The 27,901-nt window shown below is 35.1% G+C and overlaps 5 protein-coding genes across 5 annotated transcripts; 3 read left to right on the forward strand and 2 right to left on the reverse strand.

The window, feature by feature from the left end:
• Positions 1–1,265: 1,265 nt before the first annotated feature.
• Positions 1,266–4,965, forward strand: LOC140959830 (benzaldehyde dehydrogenase, mitochondrial-like). The gene is made up of 11 exons (XM_073417852.1): positions 1,266–1,480; positions 2,124–2,258; positions 2,398–2,540; positions 2,650–2,803; positions 2,901–3,130; positions 3,199–3,288; positions 3,436–3,609; positions 3,908–4,045; positions 4,167–4,304; positions 4,388–4,449; positions 4,557–4,965. Exons 1-11 carry the CDS (start codon positions 1,426–1,428, stop codon positions 4,828–4,830), a joined length of 1,593 nt encoding a protein of 530 aa, XP_073273953.1. The 5' UTR covers positions 1,266–1,425; the 3' UTR covers positions 4,831–4,965.
• Positions 4,966–6,507: 1,542 nt separating this feature from the next.
• On the forward strand, positions 6,508–8,912 carry LOC140959999 (U-box domain-containing protein 19-like). Its single transcript, XM_073418096.1, has one exon. The coding sequence runs from the start codon at positions 6,696–6,698 to the stop codon at positions 8,751–8,753; it is 2,058 nt and encodes a 685-aa protein (XP_073274197.1). The 5' UTR covers positions 6,508–6,695; the 3' UTR covers positions 8,754–8,912.
• Positions 8,913–10,324: 1,412 nt separating this feature from the next.
• On the reverse strand, positions 10,325–12,527 carry LOC140960040 (polygalacturonase 1 beta-like protein 2). Its single transcript, XM_073418156.1, has 2 exons — positions 12,404–12,527; positions 10,325–12,277 (listed from the first exon to the last, which is right to left on the reverse strand). The coding sequence occupies exons 1-2, from the start codon at positions 12,485–12,487 to the stop codon at positions 10,442–10,444; spliced, it is 1,920 nt and encodes a 639-aa protein (XP_073274257.1). The 5' UTR covers positions 12,488–12,527; the 3' UTR covers positions 10,325–10,441.
• Positions 12,528–15,538: 3,011 nt separating this feature from the next.
• LOC140960035 (polygalacturonase 1 beta-like protein 2) lies at positions 15,539–17,741 on the reverse strand. The gene is made up of 2 exons (XM_073418151.1): positions 17,618–17,741; positions 15,539–17,491 (listed from the first exon to the last, which is right to left on the reverse strand). The coding sequence occupies exons 1-2, from the start codon at positions 17,699–17,701 to the stop codon at positions 15,656–15,658; spliced, it is 1,920 nt and encodes a 639-aa protein (XP_073274252.1). The 5' UTR covers positions 17,702–17,741; the 3' UTR covers positions 15,539–15,655.
• A 5,554-nt stretch (positions 17,742–23,295) lies between these two features.
• LOC140960566 (protein KINESIN LIGHT CHAIN-RELATED 3-like) lies at positions 23,296–27,058 on the forward strand. Its single transcript, XM_073418869.1, has 3 exons — positions 23,296–23,594; positions 24,144–26,088; positions 26,586–27,058. Exons 2-3 carry the CDS (start codon positions 24,152–24,154, stop codon positions 26,800–26,802), a joined length of 2,154 nt encoding a protein of 717 aa, XP_073274970.1. The 5' UTR covers positions 23,296–23,594; positions 24,144–24,151; the 3' UTR covers positions 26,803–27,058.
• Positions 27,059–27,901: the final 843 nt, after the last annotated feature.

Raw genomic sequence — 27,901 nt, forward strand, 5'->3', positions numbered from 1 at the left:
ATATATATATAACAAATTTTTATATTAATGATACATGTTTTTTATCGTATGAAAATTGATACAAACATTAAAAATATAATATTAATATATCATATTTGAGTATCAACTATTTCATATATGATACTACTATATGATATCTGAGTACTTAAACAAGTATATCAAGTATTGATATTAATATATTTGTTTCAATTTATACTTGAAATTTTTATATCATATCTAAAATATTTGTTATTCAAATATCATATATATAAGTAATATATTTTCAAGGTTTTGTACCGATTTTTATCGATAAGAAGATACACGAGTCTACAAAGTTTTTTTTTTTTTTGTGAATCAAGAATTACAAAAACTTTTTTCTCTAACAAAAATTGAGCACATATTTATGTTTGGATTCGGGAATTTAATAGCACATTTCATATGTTGGAAATTTATATTTAGTACATATTACTGTATTTATAGATGTTGGATTTTATTTACGAAATATAAAAAACATATGTTCACCTTATCACCACTGGTTGATATGGTTGAATGATTACTATTTCAACTAAAATATCTTAATTTGATTAAAAATTCTTTGTAATAACAATATAAATAGTAAAATTATATTCAAACAATAAATACACTAAACATAATTATTTTAATCAAAATTATATTATATTTACATTAAATTTTGACTAAACAAAACGAAACCCTTGTAGTCAGTTAATTTTTAATGAAATATTTAATAAGTTAATTTTCAATATCTAGACAGGGCAATTGACCCTTATAAATTTTTTAAAAAATATATATTTAAAAAAATTATCACAAAAGAAAAAAGAAGTCCTCGATATTGATTATGACATGATATCAACACTGCCCAGCATTTATTGGAGTAATGTCAAATAGAAGTCTCAAAACCCATAATATCAACGCTGACAAGAATACATTATTATGTTTAATAAATAATATTATTAATATTTTATCAATTATTAAAAGAACAAAATGATAATTTATCATCTTATTTTAAATTTAATTGATCAACTCGAATGTTATTTATCAATTAAATCAAATTTAAAATTAAGTATTATTTTCATATATTTTTTATCATATTATATTAAATTATTTATTTCTATATTATTATTTTATTTTTAATTTCAAATGATGTTCAAATCTAATATAGTTTATAGCCAGTTGATTAGATAAAATATTATCTCGTATGAAAAAATAATAAAACATTATCAAAACTTTTTGTTTTTAAATTTTAATTAATTTAATTTGGGGTTAATAAAACTTATCATCATTTTGAAATAACGACGGAAAGTGACAAAAAGCATGATGTGTCCACAATTTACCTGTAAGTCAACAACGCTGATCCTAATCTACTCTTCACAATTTTGTGAGATCTAAATCTACTTCAGGAAAAGTTTTGGAAAACAGTGAAAGATCATGGCGGCTCGTAGAATATCACCCTTTTTCTCTCGTTCTATCCATACTTTTCTCGGTAATTTTCACCTCCAGTGAGTGTTTTCTGGGTTTTTTCTTTGCTCTTTTTTGTTCCGATGTTCCTGGGATTGAAGATTCTTTTTTTGAAGATTCTTGACGATGCGTTGTTGGGTTTTCATTAAAGTTGTGATAATTTTATTTTATATTGCCTGCCTTTTTCTCTCGGTCCTTCCTGGTTTGAGTTGCCTGTTTTGGTGGTTACCAACTGGAAAACTTAAAATATATTGTACGAATTTGGTTCTTTTTCTGATATATAGATGAGCTGATCCACAAATTTCTGTTCATCATTTTATGAATTTACAAGTTATATTCAATAAAAAAAATTTTATTTTTTAATTCGACCCTTCAAAACATTTAATCGTTGTTACAATAAAACAAAAGAGGGCAAAGTCTAATATACAGTCTGGCCTTTTTTTTAGAAGCGCAGTCCGGCCTTTTTGAGTTTTGGGAAAGTTCATATTTTTATCTGTATAGTATTTCAATTTATGGCAGGAATGATTATAGGTGAAACTATGAAGATATTAATCCTATGAAGATCCCAGTGTCTGTTTTTTTCACGTGAAGGCTGAAACAATTGAAAGATTTTTTTTTATGCTTACATTATATGATATATATTAATTGCTGACACTGTATTTATGCAGGTAGAAAATATGGCTTGGGGCGGAGTATGCCCAGGTTTAGTACGGCTGCGGTTCTAGACGAACCAATAGCTCCACCTGTTCAAATAAACTACACCAAGCTTCTGATCAATGGAAAGTTTGTTGATTCAGCATCAGGTTGTTTTACATTTCATTTTCTTTAAATGTGGCAATTTGATCGAGTTTTTCGCTATTTTGGTTTGCCTATCTTTTGAATTTTTAAACATTTGAGCTGTCTGGCATGTAAATAATTAAGTTGGTATTCATTTTTGTCCAGGAAAAACATTTCCGACACTCGACCCCCGTACTGGAGAAGTCATAGCACATGTTGCCGAAGGAGACGCAGAAGATATTAACCGAGCAGTATCTGCTGCTCGTAAGGCATTTGATGAAGGGCCGTGGCCAAAAATGAATGCCTATGTAGGGAATGAATCTTTATTTTATTTTTCTTTGTTGCACTAGTTGTAGTATATGAGATCATCTTTGATTGAAAATGTTGTTTTACTGAATGGAAATGATAATGATTTAGGAAAGGTCTCGTATAATCTTGAGATTTGCCGATTTAGTTGAAAAACACATGGAAGAAATTGCTCAGCTCGAGACCTGGGATAGCGGCAAGCCATATGAGCAAGCTCTTAAAGTTGAACTTCCAATGTTTGTGAGGCTATTTCATTATTATGCGGGTAAAATTTAAAATCTAGCAAAAAAGTTTAGTTTCACTTTGCATTTTAGTGGAGAATGGGATGACTCAATGCATTTTATAAGTCTGATTATGTGTAGGCTGGGCGGATAAGATTCATGGATTAACAGTTCCGGCAGATGGACCGTACCATGTTCAAACTTTGCATGAACCAATTGGTGTAGCGGGTCAAATTATACCTTGGAACTTTCCTCTTCTTATGTTTGCTTGGAAAGTTGGTCCAGCTTTGGCGTGTGGAAATACTATCGTTTTGAAGACTGCAGAGCAAACCCCGCTGACTGCTCTGTACGCTGCCAAATTATTCCAAGAGGTAGTTTTCGCAGGGTTTTGATCATTTCTCCAATTTTTTTTGACAGTTTATGCCTTGAATTTTCACAGGCTGGTCTTCCTGATGGTGTTCTAAATATAGTCTCTGGGTATGGTCCGACAGCAGGTGCTGCTCTTGCAAGTCACATGGATGTGGATAAGGTGCGCCTTGTTCAAGATTATGTTATTCTATTATTTTGCGTTGTCATCTGGCCCGAGTGTGTTGTCCTCTATTTCTGTTTTTATGTAAATGTATCAATTCTTTAGGTTTTAAAGCACAACCTTAAGAACTATGCTTCTTTTATGCAGCTTGCTTTCACGGGATCAACTGAAACAGGTAAGGTCGTACTCGAGTTGTCTGCGAAAAGCAATCTTAAATCAGTAACTCTTGAACTTGGAGGCAAATCACCATTCATCATATTTGAGGATGCTGATATCAATAAGGCAGTAGAGCTTGCACATTTTGCTCTGTTTTTTAATCAGGTAAATTATAATTACACTATCATCTGGCTTAGGAGCGAAACCCAGATATTCAAATTGTTGGGGTCACGTGGTATATTGCACATACTGTCATATATAAATATCTATATGGTATAGTATTTGGAATATAGCATATCTATACAATTTAAAAGATTTGAGTTATTTTGTTAGTTCTACGTTAATTTTTAGCATAATGCATACCCCTCGGTCCTATACTTGTTGAACATGAAATGTATGGTTTGAGTAAATGTGTGTATAAATTAGCAATGAATTAGTGGCTTAATTCATTAGCAAAACACAGGGTCAATGTTGCTGTGCCGGTTCTCGTACATTTGTCCATGAACGAGTGTACGATGAATTCATCGAGAAGGCAAAGGCTCGTGCGATTAAACGTTCGGTCGGTGATCCCTTCAAGAAAGGAATAGAACAAGGTCCACAGGTACATTTTCCGACAGAACCAAGAGAATTATTCGTTCTCCATATAATTCCTAGATTTGTATCAACATTTGCTCTACACCTTGTGCTAAAATAGTGACATATTTTTCTTATGGCTGTCTTAGATTGACTCTGAACAGTTCTCAAAGGTTCTTAAGTACATAAAATCCGGAATTGATTGCAACGCTACATTAGAATGTGGAGGCGAAAGAGTTGGGTCGAAAGGTTACTTCGTTCAACCCACTGTATTTTCAAATGTTCAGGTGCTCTTGGTTCCCTTTGTTTTACCCAAAAGCAAGCTGGATAGAGATTGTTTTATTGATGCTCTACATTTCTATTGATTCAGGACGATATGCTGATAGCCAAAGACGAGATTTTTGGCCCAGTTCAGACCATCTCCAAATTCAAGTAAGTTACTATACTCCAGTATATTTATGTCTGTTTCGAGTATGATACTCGCATCGACAGCTCTAGAAATTTTAGGCTTAAATCTTTGTAATACCATTGCGCTATAGGAGCATCGAAGAAGTGTTGAAGAGAGCCAACGCGACACAGTATGGCCTAGCAGCAGGCGTTTTCACGCAAAATCTCGAAACAGCCAACACGTTGTCGAGAGGATTGAGGGCTGGTACTATCTGGATTAACTGCTACGACGTATTCGATGCTGCGATTCCATTTGGTGGGTACAAGATGAGCGGCATAGGCAGGGAGAAGGGAATCTACAGCCTTCACAACTATTTACAGGTGAAAGCTGTTGTTTCTCCCCTGAAGAACCCAGCGTGGCTGTAAATGTACTTGCGCCATTTTGCATAACATCATGTCTCCGAAATCACGACAAGTGCTTCAAAACTTGAACTGAATGTGATAACTAAATTTCGTTTTCGACGTGTTGAAAATTGAAATATATGGATTTTTTTTCTTTTTTTTATTTTGGTTGTTCTAGAACTATTTGAATCTTGACTTTTTTAACATTGAAATTGTTTTCTGAATAATTAATCGGGAAATATATGTATATACTATTTAATAAAGTAAAATTTCTTTTACTAATTAATTATGGTATGGTGGTGAAATTTTTTTTATAATTAATTCTCAAAAAGTCTTTTAACCATCCGATAATTTATATTACATTTTTTTTTTACATTTCAATTAAAAATTTAATTAGCTCTTTATTTAATTTTTTGAACACATTTTGAATTGTTTTTTAGCTATGTTATAATTTTTAATATTTTAGATGATAATGTTTCGAGTATAATCTTATCGATCGAATAATTAAGTCATAGAAGTTGATTGTATCATTAACTATTTTTTTTTATTAGTATGAAAAATTTATTATGAATCCACTTATTTCTGCTATTTTCGTTATTGTTGTTGGATTAGTCGTAGGGCTTCAATCTATTAGACCTGGAGTTGGTCTAAGGATTGTTGCGGGTCAAGCCCTAGAGGGTATCGTTAGTCAACCTGAAGCAGAGAGAAAGATACGAAGTAATTTATTGTTAAGTCGAGTCTGAATTCTGATCACTATGTTCAAAATATATTTTTTTTAAAAAACCCTTTAAAATTATAATATTTGAATTTTAAATAGAATAACATGATTGTTACCTATTTAATATGATGGTTTTGGTTGAGTGGTACTTAAAGGGCAGGAAGAAATTTTGTTTGCTTACCAAGAAGAAGTATGACAAGTTTGATTAATCAAAGCTTAATTAGATAATAATGGAAACGTGAGTGTGACGCGTTAAATTTGGAACATAATTATTGGACCAAGTCAAGCTACAGACAAACATACATATGTACATAGATAGGGAGAGGGATGAGTATTATTTCGGTTTAATTCGAAAATTTGGATCGATTAATTTGAAATTTTGGTTTTAATTTTTAAAAATAACGGTTAAATCGGTTTGATTTTATTTTCCCATTCACCAAATACTTCGTATTGTTCGCATAGAAACAATCGTTGGGGGTTTGGAGCGTATATCTAATACATATCCACGTAGAGCTCGTTTCAAGTTAATCATTCATGTGATTAATGAATACACAAAATAACGAAAATGTAGTTTTCAAATAATGTAGTGTTCTCGTCATAAAAATTCAAATATATGATAACACGTCAACACTAATAATGTGAATGATCGTATAATCTTTTAACGATATGATTGTTCGAAAAAATATTTGTACGAAGAATCGAACTCCTGATAATTGATCAAACGGTTATCTATTTCATTAGTTCGGACATTTATCAGATACGATTAATCAATATTTTTATTTGATTTTGATGAGTTAATGGACCGTAAAAATAAAAATATAAAAGTCGTAGGAAATATTAATCACTCTTTGGATAATACTACAAAATACAAAACTACTTTTTATTTTTCTTGTCACGAAAGTAAGATATTTATTCAGAGCAAATCAATATAATAATTAAATAATAACAAGATAAGGAAAAAATAAAAGTCCGAAATTCCTTAACCTACGTGTCCTCCACACGTGTCCAGTATCTTCAAACGTTCGAAAGCACGCGATCGGATGTCGCCACGTGTCCTAAAATTCTAAACCTTCGGACTTTACGAATCAACAGAAATTCAAATGCTTTCCATTTTCGGTTGCACACAAACAGAAAGATAATAAAAAAAACAGAGTAATTCTCTATCCAATACATGGCGCTACCTATTGATCGAGATAATCGTCGGATTCTGAGATTCCCAGCGGTTAGGCCGTGCGAGGCCATATCTCCAGAGACCCTTTTGGAATCGTTGATCACAATCTCCCACAGCATATGCAGTTTCAAATCCAAATTCTTCGCAACTCAGAGAAGAAATTCCCGTGAATCGATCCGCCAAATCGAGATTCTTTCCATCTTCTTTGAGGAAATTCGAGACCATTTCTCGGGTGTTTGGAATCCTATTATTCTTTGCTTGTCGGAGCTACACCAGACATTCCAAATGATTCAGTTCTTGATGGAAGATTGCACGCGTGAAGGAGTTAGATTTTGGATTTTGATGAAATCCTACTCGGTGAGTAGCCAGTTTCAGGTATCGATTCGTTCCATAGCGACTGCCCTCGATGTTCTTCCATTGAATTCAATTGAAGTTCCATATGAAACTAAGGAGCTGGTAGAAATGCTATCTAAGCAAGCCCGGAAGGCGAAATTCGAGCTTGAACCCGGAGACGAAGAAGCCATGAAGAGGGTGATTCTGGTGATGAATCAATTCGAGAATAAATTCGAGCCCGACCATTCTATCATCAAGAAGATTCTTGATTATCTAGGCATCAAAACATGGGGTGATTGCCACAAGGAGATTAAATTCTTGAATGAAGAAATTGAGGCGGAATGTGTAGGTTGTGAGGAAAGAGAAGTACCGTTGTTAAGCAGTTTACTTGGATTATTAAGTTACTGCAGAGGCATCATATTCGAAGATTCTGATTTTTCCGGGATTTTGGACCAGACAGATGGGAGAAATAATAATCTTGAAACACTCAGTTGTTTGAATCCTGAAGATTTTCTTTGTCCCATTTCACTAGAGCTTATGACCGATCCTGTTACAGTGTCGACCGGGCAGACCTACAATCAAGCCTCGATTCAAAAATGGCTCAAATCAGGGAATTTGCTCTGTCCCGTTACAGGTGAGAAGCTCACAAGCACTGAAATGGTGCCTAACACAAGTCTTCGGAAGCTGATCGAACAGTTCTGCGCAGAATACGGTGTCTCTTTGGAGAAATCGAGGAAGAAGAATAGAGATATTTCAAGGACAATTTTACCAGGAAGTCCTACCAACGAGGAATCCATCAAATTCTTGTCTCGGTTTCTGACATCAAAATTATGGTCTGGTACAGATTATCAGAAAAACAAGGCAGCCCACGAAATTCGCCTACTTTCCAAGTCGAATCTGTTCAATAGGTCTTGTTTGATTGAATCAGGTTGTGTCCCACATCTACTTGATTTGCTTCATTCGACAGATCCGGCTACTCAAGAAAACGTTATGTCAGCTTTGTTGAAGTTGTCAAAACAACCAAACGGTCAGAAAGTAATAATGAGAAGAAACAAAGGATTGAACGCAATTCTTGGAGTTCTTAAAACAGGATTGAATTTAGAATCCAGACAGATCGCAGCTGCTACGATCTTTTACCTCTGTTCCACCCACGAAAACCGAAAGATCATAGGAGAAAACCAAGAAACAATCCCTGCCTTACTCGAACTGATCAAAGAAGGGACACCATGCGGGCAAAAAAACTCTATGGTGGCTCTCTTCGCATTACAAATACCTCACAGAAACCGGCAAAGGGCTATAGAATCTGGGGCCGTACCAGTACTTCTAAACTTACTATCTTCTTGCAACAGATTTGAGCTTAGAACAGATACATTAGCAGTTCTTTCCATATTGGCAGATAATATAACTGCATCGATCGAAATATTGGAGGCGGCGTCTCTTCCCTTGATTCTACGACAACTACAGATCATTGAAACGCGGGCTGGAAAGGAATACTGCATATCGATTCTGCATTCTTTGTGCCTAAACTGTGGAGAAGTTGTTGTGTCTATCTTGGCAAAGGATGCTCACTTAATGTCTGTGCTTTATTCAATTATCAGTGATGGAACATCATCCCATGCCAACAAAATAGCAAGATCACTGACTAAAATCTTGCACAGATTTAGTGAAACGAGGGATGGTTTTCAAATCGAGGAGCTGAGGCAAGAACAATTTATTGGTGTTTGATGATGCCTCCCCCCACAAATAGAAACTTATATTTTTTTTTTAAATTTTCTGTTGGGGTTTTTTTTGTTTTCATATTGTTTGATGGCTGTGGGATTACGAGCTCCTTTTTTTTTCCCTGGAGCTAATTCCCTTTTAAGTATTTTATTTATTTATTGCAGTGATTTAATTACAGCGAACATCCATTTTTTAAAGGTTAAAACTAATTGCAGCTTTAAAAAAGAAAAAAAAATGGTGGGAATGGGGGATTCAAAATCGAGGTTGTGTTAGTATAAAAGTATTAAATTTGAGAAAAAATATTTTAAATTTAAATTTCAAGTACTAGTAAATATCAGGTCAGGTAAATTTTAAATTTTTTTTAAAAAAATCAATGTGAGAGTTGACAAATGTAAAATTTTTTCCCTTGAACTTTGATACATATATAAATTATATGAAGATGAAGCTCAATCAACTAAAAAATATTTGTCTATAAGAAAGCTTAAATTGTACATAACTATGTAAATTTAATTTTCTTAATTAATATTATTTATAGGTAGTTTATTTTTTATTATAAATAATTGTGTGTATGTTATTCTAATGTAGAGTTATTTTATTTAATCTTACGTTGTACTAACATTAATTAGCTTTGCAATGACAATATATAATAGATATATGGCATTGATTTTAAAAAAATTAGTATATTTACTAATTATATATTATATATATGTTTGGATAGAAAATATCAATAATATCCTCAAGAATCCAAAAATAAAATAAGAACTGAAGCTGTTTATATATAAATTGGAGCTAATAACTTTATAATAAAATCCATACAAACAACAAATTATATCTCCAAAATCCTACAAAGAAGGACTAACAATGATCGGGATTGAACCTGTTATATCACAATGATAATATACATCTTTGTACAAAAATACTCGAAAGGGTTAATGAAAAACAAGTATCTCTAAAGCTTACTATTTTGGGCCATCAAATTATGTTTCTTTTATTTTTCTTTGGTTTCTTTTTCTTTTTCATATTTTTTTCTTTCTCTAGTCATCTCATTATTTTGTTCACTCGTTCTTTCGACCATTTTACATTTGTCTCCACTCACATAAACAAATTTCAATTGGTTATCAAGAACTACCTTTGGATTCAATTGAACTATAGATATATACATTTTTCTAAATTGTATATCTAATAGATTATTTCACCTCGTAAGTGGGCACATAATTAGAATAAGTGTATAATATATCAAAATTATTAGGTCCACCGTTTTGCTTCTGCTTTCGCTAACTTATGTGAGAGAGAACTTTATGCAAGTGCCTTGCTATTTCTTGCCAAATTCATAGCATGTCGTAACACTAACGTGCATCAATATTAATGTTTTAGGCAACATTTTAGTGGACCTTCCCTTTGGATGTACTCAAAGTTGTAGCATCATGTCTTTGAGCGTGAAAGTGAATGATCTTACATTCATACATATATATATATGTATATGTATATGTATATGTATATGTATATGTATATATATTGGTAAGTATATAATGATGTGTTTTATAAATAATTTATATATAGACCAAACTACTTGGTGATAAGAAAATTAAAATTAAGCGACCCATGATCAAGAAACTTTGGAAAACTCATTCCAACATATTAAAGCAAGCATTTTCCAAAATAATTCAAACCAAATCAATCAGCTAAATTTATGATCAATCGCCTCTGGCCCAAGTCATGTCATTCTCAAAAATCCAATGGCAGACTTCTACTCTACCAGGGATCGAACCCAACGCCAGGAAAGCGCCATGGTTTGGGCTCCACGCCGATGTATCGAGATGACAAATGGCAACACCATCATTGATCTTTGCCTTAGTTTCCACATCAAGAATGCCAGCCTCGTACACTCTCACATTTGGTACAGAATGGCAATAATATAGTAGGTAAGGGTATAAGCTTTGATGGCAAGATACGGCCGATTCTGTGGATCGTCCACCGTTTATTCCATTGACTTCACCGATTATTACATATTGGTTCGAGCCCTTCACATCCTTAGTAGTCCGGACCACTACATTGTCACCTAGAATCGTGGTCGCGAAGTCGATCATATCTTCGATTGAGGCGACACACCGCTTGGTCTCTCCAGGGCTTGGAGCTCGTTCACACTCAAGTAGTGTGTTCTTGACCATGCGCTCCATGGTTGAGTTTTCCTCGAGTAGGAAAGTTCGTTTAAGCTCGAGTAGATCGTTAGTCGAAAAGGGTAGTTTCGAGGTGATGGTTCGGGGCAAAAATGACCTTCTCGGCATCCAATCTCGAAATTCGGGCATTTTCATCAACGTCCCTTCTTTCAACATTCCTTCTCTAAAGAACTTGCCCTCTTCCACACCGTTATTCACCACTTTGACACTAACCTTTGTCAAATGATCCTTATTGCCGGACCCCGGATTAACATATTGTGCAAATGTAACACCCTTCCTCGCATAATCTTGAAAAGTACTATTGACGCCATATATCTTGAATCCCGTAGATTGATCAAAACCCTTTTTTGCGTACTCCGTGAAAGTATCGAACCCTACATTAAATGACTTGCCATAATTCGAAAAACTCGTGTTCCCCGAACTCGATTCCCTCCCATATGACTGAAATGTATCAGTACCGGCATTCGCGGAGTCTCGATAACTTGTAAAAGTATCTGCACCCCCATTACTTCCAGCACCGTAGTTCTTGAAATTGTTACTAGGGTTGTTTGCATTACTACTGTAACCCTTGAATGAATCATTACCAGCATTGCCTAACTCGCCGTAACTGGTGAATCTGGATCCTACGACATTTGAAGTGTCGCCGTAACTGCTGAACTCAACTGGTACCGCGTTTCCATTTTTCCCATAAGTGGTGAACCCTTGATTCCCCGCGTTCGTATTATCAACGTAGCTCGAAAAAGAGAGTTTGTGGCTGTTACCCTCGGAATCATACAACGCAAAATGAAGATTTGGAACATTAACTCGTGGCATGTAGTTTATGAACTCGCCGGAGCCACCGGTGGCGCTAGATCCATAAGAAGTGAAGTTGGAACTAGCCACATTGCCATCATTTGCATAGCTAGCAAAGCTTTCATCATGTCCGGTGGAGCTCCGGCTATACCGAGTAAACGATCCTGTGGCAATGTTGATTCCACCCGAATAGTTCTTGAACTGATCGACACCTCCAACGCGAGAACTCCCATATTTTTCAAACTGTTTGTTAGTGTAGAATGTAAAGTCTACGTCATTGTTCTTTAGATTTTCTGGTCCCGTGTGTTTCGAGTCGAGAAGGCAGAACAAGTTAGCGGCCGAGCAGAAGGCGGGTAGATGAGAAGAAAGCGTCTTCTGGGCGGCGAGTTTGGTGTAAAAAGCCGATTCGACGGCGGTGAGAGGTGAAGCTTTGGAGAGTAAAAATGAAGGTTTTGTGTGGTTGTTGCAGACGTGTTCGCTCCAATATCGAATCAGCGAAGCTTTTGGTGTGAAGGGATTTTCTTTGGTTCTTGTATTTGAATTTGTCTCAGCAAATGAAACCTGCGAGAAAGAGGCCAACATATGAAACAGATCACTCAAAAAGACAAGATTAATTAACAGGTAAGAATCTTGCACTATTGGCCAAAAATAAAGCTGAATAAGAACAATGAAGAGATGTATGATTACATATAAAAACGAGACGAGTAACAAGAAGGAGAAGATGAAAGAAATGTCGCAGTCGAGTTCGATTCTTCTTCTGCACATTTTCATAATAGAGAGAAGGTACTGACAGAAGAAATGGTTTGATAATTCATAAGGGGAAAGAGAGACAATATTATTATAATGAACGAAACACTTTGCTTCAAATCTAATTTATTTATTTTTTATTTTTTATTTTTTGTCGCGTATGGACCTAGCTAGAGTAACTTGAGGTGACGAGACAAGCGAAACCGATGGCTTTCTTTTCGTATTTTTGAGAGATCTATCTTAAAATATTTTTAGATAGAAAATTAAATGCATGCGATAATAAAAGGGATAACGTCTTTTTATAAAAATAGAGCAGATCGATTTATTTAAGTTCACAAAACAAGTGACAGATATTATCTCTGTACTAACACATGTTCTGCTTCTTCACATAATATTGATAGTAATATTGATAGTGCACAATAAGTATTTTGTGCTATAGAACCAACCGATGTGTAATGATATCGTTTACTTCGCGCAAAAATTTGTTTTTTGACTTTACTCTTATCAACCCATGATATTTCTTTTATGTTTTCAATGTAAAGCTTTAGTTGAATTCCCAACAAAATTTTAAGACCAAATCAAACTTTACATGTTTTTACAGTCCTCATTTTGTACAATACTAAATAATTGGAGATGATTGATGCAAAAGGCAATAATACTTGAGATGTTAAAATCATGGTGGTCAATATGTACACTCAGTCTGAGTGTTTCTCGTCGTTATGCCAAAAGTTACGTCGATTTAAATATGGTATATATATAATCTACTATTCTGCACATGATAATGAAAATAATTATTGAAACACTTCCAACAAAAACACTAACACCATAATTTTCGAATACAGCAATCCACTCTATTAGAATTGTTCTTTTTCTTTTCCCCCCCTCAGGAAAAAAAGGTGCATGCACATTATTTAAGCAGCCATGCGTGGAATAAAAAGCCCCCCACTGCCTACCGGGAGTGCACTTAGAACAGATTCCACTGCAGGCACGCAAAACTAGGGACAGACAAAGCACAAATAAAAGGGTGAAATTCGTAGGCGTTTTTGTCTTTTCACAGCTCGCGATCATCCTGAGAACAATCTCATGAGATAACATGCTTGACCACAATAAAGGCAGAAACCCCAATCCATATATAGGTAATGTTCAACCAGAAATTTTGTTGATACAAAGCCACAAAGGTAGTGAAGAGAACAATGCATCTCAAATGCCACTCTATGTAATCATGAGCTGACTCATGAGGATCGATTCGAGTTCGAATTATGATTTTTTTTGTTATTGATCAATCATAAGTTTTGAATCAAATCAATTGACAACTAACTAATGCTATAAGCAGCTCGAAGTCGTGATCGATCACAAAATTCACAAGTACAAAAAAGTATAGTGTGTTTAATTGGATTGAAGTGTTTAACTTGTTTGGATCAATAAATTTTGGGTGAATCTCAAATTGTACAGTTTACGAACAATTTTTGGGTCTCAAAATCACCCAAAACAGGTGTCTAATATCCATCAAGCCAAATTTTTTTTTTTTTTTATGTGTTTCAATGTCAGATAACATGTATTCTAATTACTTAGTAACTATTGATGTATGGACACTTTTTGCTCTCACTTGCATAATTTTTTAATTCGATGATGTCATTGGGCCAACCAAATATCGGCCTAGTTAGTTGGCATCCATTTGACCCAACCCGATTTAAATGGGCCCAATTTTGTTTTTCTTTTTCTTTAAGATAACAAACTGAATTGGGCCTTCTCGATCACTAAACTGATTCAAATCGAGCCCATATATAGTGTGAACTGAACTGAAATGAACAGATTTGAGTGTGAGTATTTGTAGGCCACGCCCAGTACTTTGATTATTTTCTTTAAAATAAAATATTTAATTCTTAATATAAAACAAAAATCCTTACCAGATGTTAGTCTATAAATGTGTAGTACAAAATAAATTATATCACATATTTCACTATAATTTACATGTCTTTTAACTTTTCTCATATCAATTTAAATTTTTTTTATCAATTAATTACTTGAGTGTCGGAGTGACTTCGTCTATGATAATATTCTCTGACAGATCTGTCCATGTCCTTAAATCTCTATTACGATCATACAAAAAAAGAGCGATCTCAATTGAAAGTCAGCACATAACAAAGCTTGCCCCTCGGATTTACGGTATATGATGTGCTTTAATTAGCTCGCGATACTTTAGCTTCTGATATGCAAAGAATTTCAGATTTTAAATGCAGATAAATTTAAATATATAGTTTGAAATATACATCATCAACCGTCTTAATGTTGTTGGCGTACAACAATTGTTCCTACCGAGCGAACGTTGTTATACAATTTATATTGAAATTATATTGTTAGATCTAGTTATAATTTTTGATAAAACGACAATCGATCGATTCTACCTATATTACGACAATTGATAAATAACCAATCGGTCTCAAAAGGCTTAGACTAGCTTAGCACTATTTAATTGTGCCGTTAATAGAAAGTGAGTAAGTAGATGAGGCATCACATTTTGACAGGTGTAAGGACCGCATACTTTACAAAAATCATACACAATTATTATCATTAATTATTATTTGATTCCCTATTACTTCAATATTCAATTAATACCAACCTCAATCTACATTTTAAAATATAATTAATTTAAAAAAACTTTCCTTTACTTAATTTTTGGTCCCCTGTGCATTTCTTTTAGTTTTTTTTTTTATCAATATCTCAAAGGGGAAAGAATTATAAATTCCTCACATTAAATAATGATTTACAACTGGTATAAATATAAATTGAGTATTACTCTTATGAGACGGTCTCACGAATCTGTATCTGTGAGACGGGTCAATCCTATCAATATTCAGCATAAAAAGTAATAATCTTAGCATAAAAAGTAATACTTTTTCATGGATGACCCAAATAAGATATCCGTCTCACAAAATACGATCCGTGAGACCGTCTCACGAAAGTTTTAGTCATATAAATTATAGATTATTACAATATAAATATAAATAANATATTGGTAAGTATATAATGATGTGTTTTATAAATAATTTATATATAGACCAAACTACTTGGTGATAAGAAAATTAAAATTAAGCGACCCATGATCAAGAAACTTTGGAAAACTCATTCCAACATATTAAAGCAAGCATTTTCCAAAATAATTCAAACCAAATCAATCAGCTAAATTTATGATCAATCGCCTCTGGCCCAAGTCATGTCATTCTCAAAAATCCAATGGCAGACTTCTACTCTACCAGGGATCGAACCCAACGCCAGGAAAGCGCCATGGTTTGGGCTCCACGCCGATGTATCGAGATGACAAATGGCAACACCATCATTGATCTTTGCCTTAGTTTCCACATCAAGAATGCCAGCCTCGTACACTCTCACATTTGGTACAGAATGGCAATAATATAGTAGGTAAGGGTATAAGCTTTGATGGCAAGATACGGCCGATTCTGTGGATCGTCCACCGTTTATTCCATTGACTTCACCGATTATTACATATTGGTTCGAGCCCTTCACATCCTTAGTAGTCCGGACCACTACATTGTCACCTAGAATCGTGGTCGCGAAGTCGATCATATCTTCGATTGAGGCGACACACCGCTTGGTCTCTCCAGGGCTTGGAGCTCGTTCACACTCAAGTAGTGTGTTCTTGACCATGCGCTCCATGGTTGAGTTTTCCTCGAGTAGGAAAGTTCGTTTAAGCTCGAGTAGATCGTTAGTCGAAAAGGGTAGTTTCGAGGTGATGGTTCGGGGCAAAAATGACCTTCTCGGCATCCAATCTCGAAATTCGGGCATTTTCATCAACGTCCCTTCTTTCAACATTCCTTCTCTAAAGAACTTGCCCTCTTCCACACCGTTATTCACCACTTTGACACTAACCTTTGTCAAATGATCCTTATTGCCGGACCCCGGATTAACATATTGTGCAAATGTAACACCCTTCCTCGCATAATCTTGAAAAGTACTATTGACGCCATATATCTTGAATCCCGTAGATTGATCAAAACCCTTTTTTGCGTACTCCGTGAAAGTATCGAACCCTACATTAAATGACTTGCCATAATTCGAAAAACTCGTGTTCCCCGAACTCGATTCCCTCCCATATGACTGAAATGTATCAGTACCGGCATTCGCGGAGTCTCGATAACTTGTAAAAGTATCTGCACCCCCATTACTTCCAGCACCGTAGTTCTTGAAATTGTTACTAGGGTTGTTTGCATTACTACTGTAACCCTTGAATGAATCATTACCAGCATTGCCTAACTCGCCGTAACTGGTGAATCTGGATCCTACGACATTTGAAGTGTCGCCGTAACTGCTGAACTCAACTGGTACCGCGTTTCCATTTTTCCCATAAGTGGTGAACCCTTGATTCCCCGCGTTCGTATTATCAACGTAGCTCGAAAAAGAGAGTTTGTGGCTGTTACCCTCGGAATCATACAACGCAAAATGAAGATTTGGAACATTAACTCGTGGCATGTAGTTTATGAACTCGCCGGAGCCACCGGTGGCGCTAGATCCATAAGAAGTGAAGTTGGAACTAGCCACATTGCCATCATTTGCATAGCTAGCAAAGCTTTCATCATGTCCGGTGGAGCTCCGGCTATACCGAGTAAACGATCCTGTGGCAATGTTGATTCCACCCGAATAGTTCTTGAACTGATCGACACCTCCAACGCGAGAACTCCCATATTTTTCAAACTGTTTGTTAGTGTAGAATGTAAAGTCTACGTCATTGTTCTTTAGATTTTCTGGTCCCGTGTGTTTCGAGTCGAGAAGGCAGAACAAGTTAGCGGCCGAGCAGAAGGCGGGTAGATGAGAAGAAAGCGTCTTCTGGGCGGCGAGTTTGGTGTAAAAAGCCGATTCGACGGCGGTGAGAGGTGAAGCTTTGGAGAGTAAAAATGAAGGTTTTGTGTGGTTGTTGCAGACGTGTTCGCTCCAATATCGAATCAGCGAAGCTTTTGGTGTGAAGGGATTTTCTTTGGTTCTTGTATTTGAATTTGTCTCAGCAAATGAAACCTGCGAGAAAGAGGCAAACATATGAAACAGATCACTCAAAAAGACAAGATTAATTAACAGGTAAGAATCTTGCACTATTGGCCAAAAATAAAGCTGAATAAGAACAATGAAGAGATGTATGATTACATATAAAAACGAGACGAGTAACAAGAAGGAGAAGATGAAAGAAATGTCGCAGTCGAGTTCGATTCTTCTTCTGCACATTTTCATAATAGAGAGAAGGTACTGACAGAAGAAATGGTTTGATAATTCATAAGGGGAAAGAGAGACAATATTATTATAATGAACGAAACACTTTGCTTCAAATCTAATTTATTTATTTTTTATTTTTTATTTTTTGTCGCGTATGGACCTAGCTAGAGTAACTTGAGGTGACGAGACAAGCGAAACCGATGGCTTTCTTTTCGTATTTTTGAGAGATCTATCTTAAAATATTTTTAGATAGAAAATTAAATGCATGCGATAATAAAAGGGATAACGTCTTTTTATAAAAATAGAGCAGATCGATTTATTTAAGTTCACAAAACAAGTGACAGATATTATCTCTGTACTAACACATGTTCTGCTTCTTCACATAATATTGATAGTAATATTGATAGTGCACAATAAGTATTTTGTGCTATAGAACCAACCGATGTGTAATGATATCGTTTACTTCGCGCAAAAAATTTGTTTTTTGACTTTACTCTTATCAACCCATGATATTTCTTTTATGTTTTCAATGTAAAGCTTTAGTTGAATTCCCAACAAAATTTTAAGACCAAATCAAACTTTACATTTTTTTACAGTCCTCATTTTGTACAATGCTAATTAATTGGAGATGATTGATGCAAAAGGCAATAATACTTGAGATGTTAAAATCATGGTGGTCAATATGTACACTCAGGTCGTTATGCCAAAAGTTACGTCGATTTAAATATGGTATATATATAATCTACTATTCTGCACATGATAATGAAAATAATTATTGAAACACTTCCAACAAAAACACTAACACCATAATTTTCGAATACAGCAAATCCACTCTATTTGAATTTTTCTTTTTCTTTTACCCCTCTCAGGAAAAAAGGTGCATGCACATTATTTAAGCAGCCATGCGTGGAATAAAAAGCCCCCCACTGCCTACCGGGAGTGCACTTAGAACAGATTCCACTGCAGGCACGCAAAACTAGGGACAGACAAAGCACAAATAAAAGGGTGAAATTCGTAGGCGTTTTTGTCTTTTCACAGCTCGCGATCATCCTGAGAACAATCTCATGAGATAACATGCTTGCAGATTCATCATGACCACAATAAAGGCAGAAACCCCAATCCATATATAGGTAATGTTCAACCAGAAATTTTGTTGATACAAAGCCACAAAGGTAGTGAAGAGAACAATGCATCTCTAATGCCACTCTATGTAATCATGAGCTGACTCATGAGGATCGATTCGAGTTCGAATTATGATTTTTTTTGTTATTGATCAATTATAAGTTTTGAATCAAATCAATTGACAACTAACTAATGCTATAAGCAGCTCGAAGTCGTGATCGATCACAAAATTCACAAGTACAAAAAAGTATAGTGTGTATAATTGGATTGAAGTGTTTAACTTGTTTGGATCAATAAAATTTGGGTGAATCTCAAATTGTACAGTTTACGAACAATTTTTGGGTCTCAAAATCACCCAAGACAGGTGTCTAATATTCATCAAGCCAAAATTTTTTTTTTTTTAATGTGTTTCAATGTCAGATAACATGTATTCTAATTACTTAGTAACTATTGATGTATGGACACTTTTTGCTCTCACTTGCATAATTTTTTGATTCGATGATGTCATTGGGCCAACCAAATATCGGCCTAGTTAGTTGGCATCCATTTGACCCAACCCGATTTAAATGGGCCCAATTTTGTTTTTCTTTTTCTTTAAGATAACAAACTGAAGTTGGGCCTTCTCGATCACTAAACTGATTCAAATCGAGCCCATATATAGTGTGAACTGAACTGAAATGAACAGATTTGAGTGTGAGTATTTGTAGGCCACGCCCAGTACTTTGATTCTTTTCTTTAAAATAAAATATTTAATTCTTAATATAAAACAAAAATCCTTACCAGATGTTAGTCTATAAATGTGTAGTACAAAATAAATTATCACATATTTCACTATAATTTACATGTCTTTTAACTTTTCTCATATCAATTTAAATTTTTTTTTATCAATTAATTACTCGAGTGTCGGAATGACTTCGTCTATGATAATATTCTCCGACATATCTGTCCATATCCTTAAATCTCTATTACGACCATACAAAAAAAGGGCGATCTCAATTGAAAGTCAGCACATAACAAAGCTTGCCCCTCGGATTTACGGTATATGATGTGCTTTAATTAGCTCGCGATACTTTAGCTTCTGATATGCAAAAAATTTCAGATTTCAAATGCAGATAAATTTAAATATATAGTTTGGAATATACATCATCAACCGTCTTAATGTTGTTGGCGTACAACAATTGTTCCTACCAAGCGAACGTTGTTATACAATTTATATTGAAATTACATTGTTAGATCTAGTTATAATTTTTGATAAAACGACAATAGATCGATTCTACATGTATTACAACAATTGTTAAATAACCAACCGGTCTCAAATGGCTTAGACTAGCTTAGCACTATTTAATTGTGCCGTTAGTAGAAAGTGATTAAGTAGATGAGGCATCACATTTTGACAGGTGTAAGGACCACATACTTTACAAAAATCATACACAATTATTATCATTAATTATTATTTGATTCCCTATTACTTCAATATTCAATTAATTCCAACCTCAATCTACATTTTAAAATATAATTAATTTAAAAAAACTTTCCTTTACTTAATTTTTGGTCCCCTGTGCATTTCTTTTAGTTTTTTTTTTATCAATATCTCAAAGGGAGAGAATTATAAATTCCTCACATTAAATAATGATTTACAACTTTACAATGTATAAATATAAATTGAGTACGTCTCTTGTGAGACGGTCTCACGAATCTGTATCTGTGAGACGGATCAACACTACCAATATTAAGCATAAAAAGTAATAATCTTAGCATAAAAAGTAATACTTTTTCATGATTGACCCAAATAAGATATCCGTCTCACAAAATACGATCCGTGAGACCGTCTCACGAAAGTTTTAGTCATATAAATTATAGATTATTACAATATAAATATAAATAATTATTACTTCTTGTGGTAAAAAGCTGGCCTACACAGAATGTGTATGGTATCTACCGCATTTAAACACTGAACCTTTGCTGTCACGAGCAACTTCACCATACCATAAACACATTTGTCAACGTTCATGAAAAATATGCAATGCCACTTCATTGAAATATCAATTTTGTTTGGATGAAAATTTGAAGATTTTAAAGGTATTTACCCTTATTTCTTCGATGTTTGTATTTTATCTTACTCTATTGTTTTTGAATTTTAATATATGTTACAATAATTATAATAAAAACGACGATTCAATATTTTTATAAAATTGTTGGTTCAGCTCGTGGTACATCGGATTTCTTTATCCAATACTCCACTGATAATCGTTTTAGATTTTTGTGCTTTAAGTGTGTGAGTTTATTGCATCAAATGAAAATATTGTGTCGATATCTCATATCAAGATTTTAAGTTTGAGACGACAGTTTCAAACATTTAATTTAGTGAAATATTTTTTTATTTACTTGAAAATTTTAATCTTAAATTAAACACAAAAGACATCTGTGGGGACCCGGACGCTAATCATGTTCTTAATCGTCATTGGGACTAATTAATCAATTATAATAAACAGGGTCAAAAATTTTTTTTTTCAATATAATATCAAATGCGGAACGTAATGGAATCACTCTACTATACATATCAGTATAAAAGTCAAGTACAAGTTTTGTACTATATACAATCATTTACAAACTAAGGTTCAACTACTAAATATCAAGTGTTCAACCCTATCTCAGATCAAGTCCGTAGTCTCCACTCTAATCACGATCTCTCTCTTCATCTCCTCGACCCTGAACCTGTCCCACCTGTTGTCATGCACACATACAAACACGACAACAGCCGGATAACTCCGGTGAGAACAAATCCCAGTATAAATCAACGAAACATGCAATCATATAATTAATATAAAGCATGAAGCAGATATCAGATATATATCAAAATCTGAAACATAATTAATATCAAACTATCAATCATACTCGTGACTCCACGACTCAGACTAGACTCAATCCTAGTCTAGGGATCCCGGTTTCCAGACGTTGGTATTCCTATATCGACCAACAGTAATAGAAGAAACTCCGATTCTATCCACGTCGATATAACCAAACATCCAGTGTCTTGACCTATCCGTCACAGACTGTGGCACTATCGCCAATACACTATCTTGTGACATCGTGCAATATGCCCGTGGCGATCCCGCCACTATCAGGTACTTCTGTCACAAGATCACTCGTTTAAACACATGCTCTCTATACATCAATAGAACAAGCATATCAAATCAAATCAATGCAAATAATAACAAATAGTATGTGATTTAGGGAAACACAAATATATCCTACTTGTGTCGATCTCCCAATACCACATTGACTTATACCTTTCTTTTATCGCAGTTCTGATGACGTTCCTGTCTGGAATTCAAAGTCTGTCAACCCTCAGTCTGGTAATGACAATATCAAATAATACCATATTAATATACTGCTCAGATCAATATCGAATCTGATAAATCTGGATTTAATTCAAAATTAGCGCCATAACGGAACAATCCCGATATCCCCGTCAATACCATCTCAACCGATATTAATTACAATCCATAACCCATATCCAATACAATCTGTAATCAATCAATAATCCAAATATGTCCAATATCAATCAACATACTCTGAAAAATCATAACAATTCCATAATCAATTTGTTCTTCGATCTGACTTCGATTCTACGATGTCTAACATGTCAAGAACATCATATATGAATCCTATTCAATTCTGACAATAGCATAATTTCAAAACATATCAAAACGTAACAAAACTTACGTCCAGTTGGAGCCTGCGTCGATAGGAACACAGTACTGAAGTCGGATTGAAATTCTGACGGCCGGATCTTTCACAAAAAGGCGTAAGGATTTTCAACACATTTAATGAACGTTTCTTTATATATATATATATTGCATGTCTAGAGCTAGGTGGCTTATCCTTTCACGCAACACGTCTCGCGCATATGCGCGACATCACTCGGCGCATATGCGCGAGACATTATGTCTCGGCGCGTAGCATGCACAGCGCCTCGTGCATATGCGCGCCCCTGCTCGGCGCATATGCGCGAGGTTCTCTGGAATTGCACTTGATTCATCGCACAACTCGCGCATATGCGCGTACACTTCTCGCGCATATGCGCGAGGTTCTCTGCCCCTTGCGCGCACATGCGCGGATCCAAGTCGCGCATATGCGCGAGGCTCAATCCTCACACATAATTCAACTCTCCTTTCCGCCTTCCCCGGTCTAATCCGTTCCATCTATAATCACATTAATTAATCCACAAATCATATCAGATTACAATAATCAAATTCTCGGGCATTACAACATCTGTCTTTCGTGAGATAGTATTGCGAGTCAATTTTATGATATGAATATCTGATTTAGATCGTTTTTTAAACAATATTGCTTCTAACGTCGAAAAAATTATTTTTTTTATACAAAAATATTTTTTTATTATTTTAAATATAAATCACATTGATTCGTTTCTCGATCTACTCCTATGCCACATGGCAAGAAGGACGTTAAAACAAGAAAGCGGCGGTGGCAGAAAAATGTCCGTAGAGAGGGGTTTGGGAAGAAGTGGGCATTCCCCTTCACTAACTCTGACATTCTACCTCTGCAACTATTTTACCATACAACATTCCCAGATTCCCCATTTTGCCCTCACACTTTCCACGAATTCCCTTCCCATCGCCTGTCACTTTCACTTTCATTGCCAAAATTTCTATTTATGATCGGCAGACCCACCTCAAACAGAACCCATCAAAAGATTATTTTTTCCCACTATTTTCTCTTTTCTTTCGGTGTTGTTTTCTTCTTCGACATGGGTTTCTGCTAAAAGGTATGATCTTTCGTCTATTGTTTGTTTGTTTGGCTTCGTTTTATCTGTTTTCTTGGTTTCTTGTTTCGGTTTTAGTTTTTTGTTATTTTCTGTTTTTCTTTTATCCAAGTGCAGTATGGGATCACTTTAAATGATGCCAGTTGTGATGTTCACATTTACATAGGGTGTTTTTTTTGTGTTATCCCTTGTTTTGTTCTGATAAGGTGTTATTGTTGAGTTTGGTGTATTAATGTGTTTCTGATGTCAAGTGTTGTTAAGTTGAATAATTTGTCAAGATCTGTTGAAGAGGGCTAAGCATATTCTATTTCTCGAAATTCGCGTCACCGTTCTGTTTTAATACATGTAAAGCCAACGTTCAGGTGGCATCTGAAGTCATGTATTGAATTTTTGAATTTGTATCTGTTTTTTTTTTTGTTGGTTTCCTTTCTGTTTGATGATTGGATTAAAAAACACGGTTGCACTTGTCTGGAGTTTATTCTATTTTGTTTGACATGTGAGATTGTGTAGCAGGTGTTTGATTTTGTTTTGGGGGGTCCTCTTTATTTTCAGGGCAGAGCATGCCTGGAATTGTTATGGCAGGGATTCATGGAGAAGGGGTGGTGAATGAAGTGATCGAGGACGAGAATGCTAAGGAAAAACCGGGTGCTAATGAGACTTTTAATGGCAGTTTGACTTCCCAGGTTCCTCAGGATGGGGATATAGGTGATAATGCTGATGGGTTGGTGGATACCTCCATCGACCATCTTTACGAAAAAGTCTGTGAGATGCAGAGTTCAGATCAATCGCTATCGAGGCGTAGTTTTGGATCTGAGGGAGACGAGTCTCGGATCGATTCGGAGTTACGCCATCTTGTTGAAGGAGAGATGAGAGAGGTGCAGATAATGGAAGAGGATGAAGAGATGCAGAAGCCTGAGAACAGCGATCTTGAGAGTGATTGTGGTTCTAAGAAAGAGAGTTCTTCAGTAGAGAAGCCCGATTACTTTTCAAAGAAAGCTTCTTCAGTGTTAAGTCCTCAAAGCAAAAGTTCCGCGAAGCCTCAGATTGATAAGCAGAATGATAAGAATGTTCAAAAAGCATCGGCTCTAGGTTTTTCTTTAAAGAAATACAGGAATTCTCCTATGGGTACTCAGAAATTGCAGAATGGGAATGAGAACTCTGAAGTGGGCTTAGACAACCCTGACCTTGGGCCATTTCTGCTCAAGCAGGCTAGGGATTTGATGTCTTCTGGGGATGATCCCCGGAAAGCTCTCGACTTGGCACTGCGTGCTGGAAAATCATTCGAGAAATGTGCTGGTGGGAAGCCAAGTTTAGACGTAGTAATGTGTTTGCATGTCACTGCAGCAATATACTACAGCTTAGGCCAGTATAGTGATGCTGTTCCACTTTTGGAGCATTCGATTGAGATTCCTGTGGTCGAGAATGGCCAAGATCATGCCCTTGCTAAATTCGCCAGTTATATGCAGTTGGGGGATACTTTTGCGATGTTGGGTCAGTTCGAGAACTCAATTTCGTGTTACACAAATGGTTTGGATTTCCAAAGGCAAGTTCTTGGAGATAATGACCCCAGAGTCGGCGAGACTTGTAGGTATTTGGCTGAAGCTCACATGCAAGCAATGCAGTTTAATGAAGCTCAAAAGCTTTGTCAGATGGCTCTCGACATACATAGAGAGAGTGGTTTGCCTGCTTCCCTCGAAGAGGCGGCCGATAGAAGGCTCATGGGGATGATTTGTGAATCGAAGGGTGATCATGAGGCTGCTCTTGAGCATCTTGTATTAGCTAGCATGGCCATGGTGGCCAATGGGCAGGAAAAAGAAGCGGCATCTGTTGACTGTAGCATTGGGGACGCATATTTATCTCTAAATAGGTTTGATGAAGCAATTTTTGCATATCAAAAAGCACTGACGTCTCTTAAATCCTCTAAAGGAGAAAACCATCCTACAGTTGCTTCTGTTATTGTTCGTCTGGCTGACTTATATTACAAGACTGGAAATTTCAAGGATTCTAAATCCTACTGTGAGAATGCCCTCCGAATCTATGAAAAACCAATTCCTGGGATTGCTCCTGAGGAAATAGCTAGTGGTCTCACTGATGTCTCGGCATTATACGAGTCAATGAACGAGATTGAACAAGCACTTAAGTTGTTGCAGAAGGCACTAAAGATATATAACGACGCCCCTGGTCAACAAAACACTATTTCTGGCATCGAAGCTCAATTGGGAGTTATGTATTACATGTTAGGGAAGTATTCCGAGTCTTACACCTCTCTTAAAAGTGCAACTACAAAGCTTCGTGCCAGTGGGGAGAAAAAATCGGCTTTCTTTGGGATCGCACTTAATCAAATGGGCCTTACTTGTGTGCAACGCAATGCTATTGATGAGGCAATGCAGTTATTTGAAGAAGCAAGGATCGTTTTGGAGCAAGAATATGGACCATATCACCCTGATACGCTTGGAGTATACAGTAACCTTGCTGGCACATATGATGCAGTTGGCAGGTAAAAATCCATCTCTTGTCTACAGAATTCACTTGCGCCTAGGATTTGTGATTGATGTGATACTTGCTGATTATGAAACAAGGGAATGCGCTTACAAAACTTTCATTAAAATATGTAGGCGAATAACAATTATCCATTCTTGTCATGTGTTGTTATCTACGAGGCACAATGATTGAAACAAAGTGTTTGGGATATCATATACTTTAGAATATCTGAGTTATGCCATCATCATCGGTCCAAGTTTTTAGTACTACGATGATCACCCATTTCTCAAAATCTACCAGCTTCACTATATTAATGATTAGTTGTTCTAATAATAAAATCTAACGTTAACCAGATGGTCATTTTTGTTACTTTTGCTGTCTATGATACATCGCTCGGATCTTTCTTGGCAAGCAAATATGAATCAACAAAAAATCAAACACAAGAGCATTTATCACAAGTCGTGAGGTTTGGTTTTCATATCCATCTTGAAAAGATGTAGATTCTCTCTGTAGGGTGGATGATGCAATTGAAATTCTTGAACTGGTTGTTGGGATGAGAGAAGAAAAGCTCGGAACTGCAAATCCAGATGTGGATGATGAGAAGAAGAGGTTGGCTGAACTGTTAAAGGAGGCCGGCAAGGTTCGCAACAGAAGAAACCGATCACTTGAAAACCTTCTTGGTTCAAATCATCAAATGAACAACATTAACAATGGTAGCGTTCAAGCTTGACAAAGATAAGATGTACAGGGACCAACACAATCGAAGAAATGTTTATACTACGATACCAAAGGAAAGAAAAGAAAGGCACACTTGATTGAGTTTGGTGTTTTATATAGTCGAATGACTTGTTCCAGGTTTGAGTTGATTATTGTTGTACTCACTTGCATGTGTTTGTTTGATACTTTCAAAATTTAAGTGATGCTATTTGATGAAGTGAAGGGACAGAATAAGAAAGAAAACGAAAATATTTTGAAATTTTCTTTATTGTCTCTATCCTGCTTAGATAAGTGTAGGTTACCTTGTACTCCAATGTGTCATTTAGGTCCCAAGGTGCAATCTCATCCTCATTTTCTTTCTCTTTCCGAAAATGGATCAATAAGCTTCAGCCTCCACACATGGTTGGTTGCGCCTGTGATGAGTATGCTTCAAATCTTATTTTAAATATATATGAGGGATTTTCTTTATATATATAAAAAAAAGGCTTCCACGGACTATTGTAATTAATTTTTTTAAATAGCTAGAAGTTCCAAAAATATCGTTTAAATTATTTTTTGGTACGTCTATTGTGAGACGGTTATGTGAGACAGGTCAACTTGATTTATACTTTAAGTGAAGAGTAATATTTTTTTTATTAATTGGATCAAGTTATAGATCCGTCTCAAAAAATGGATTCATAAAATCATCTTACGTGAGATTTTTATCAAAATCTGAAAACACATTTATAAATAGAATAAAGAATCTTCCACAAAAATTAATAATCAAATAAAGATAAGTTAGCGTTTTTTTAAAAAAAGAAAAAAGATAATGAAGTAAGATCAATTTCATTTTGCAATAATAGATAGCACAGAGTCAAAAAAATGTTATTTTTTTCTTTTTAAAATTTTAAAAAGAAAATTAGTAATAAAAATATTTAATAAAATATTTTAATAATGATGAAAATTAAAAATTGAATTTATTTTTTATATTAAATTGATCAAATATTACACATTAAAAATTCATAATTTATTAATTTATTATTACTAGTATAAATAAAAATAAAAATAAAATAAAATTATAAAAATTATCTCATAAAAAATATTTATGAGTTTAGTTATTGCAGTAAATTTAC

This window comes from Primulina huaijiensis, chromosome 15, assembly GCF_012295235.1.
Source record: "Primulina huaijiensis isolate GDHJ02 chromosome 15, ASM1229523v2, whole genome shotgun sequence".
Lineage (NCBI taxonomy): Eukaryota > Viridiplantae > Streptophyta > Magnoliopsida > Lamiales > Gesneriaceae > Primulina > Primulina huaijiensis.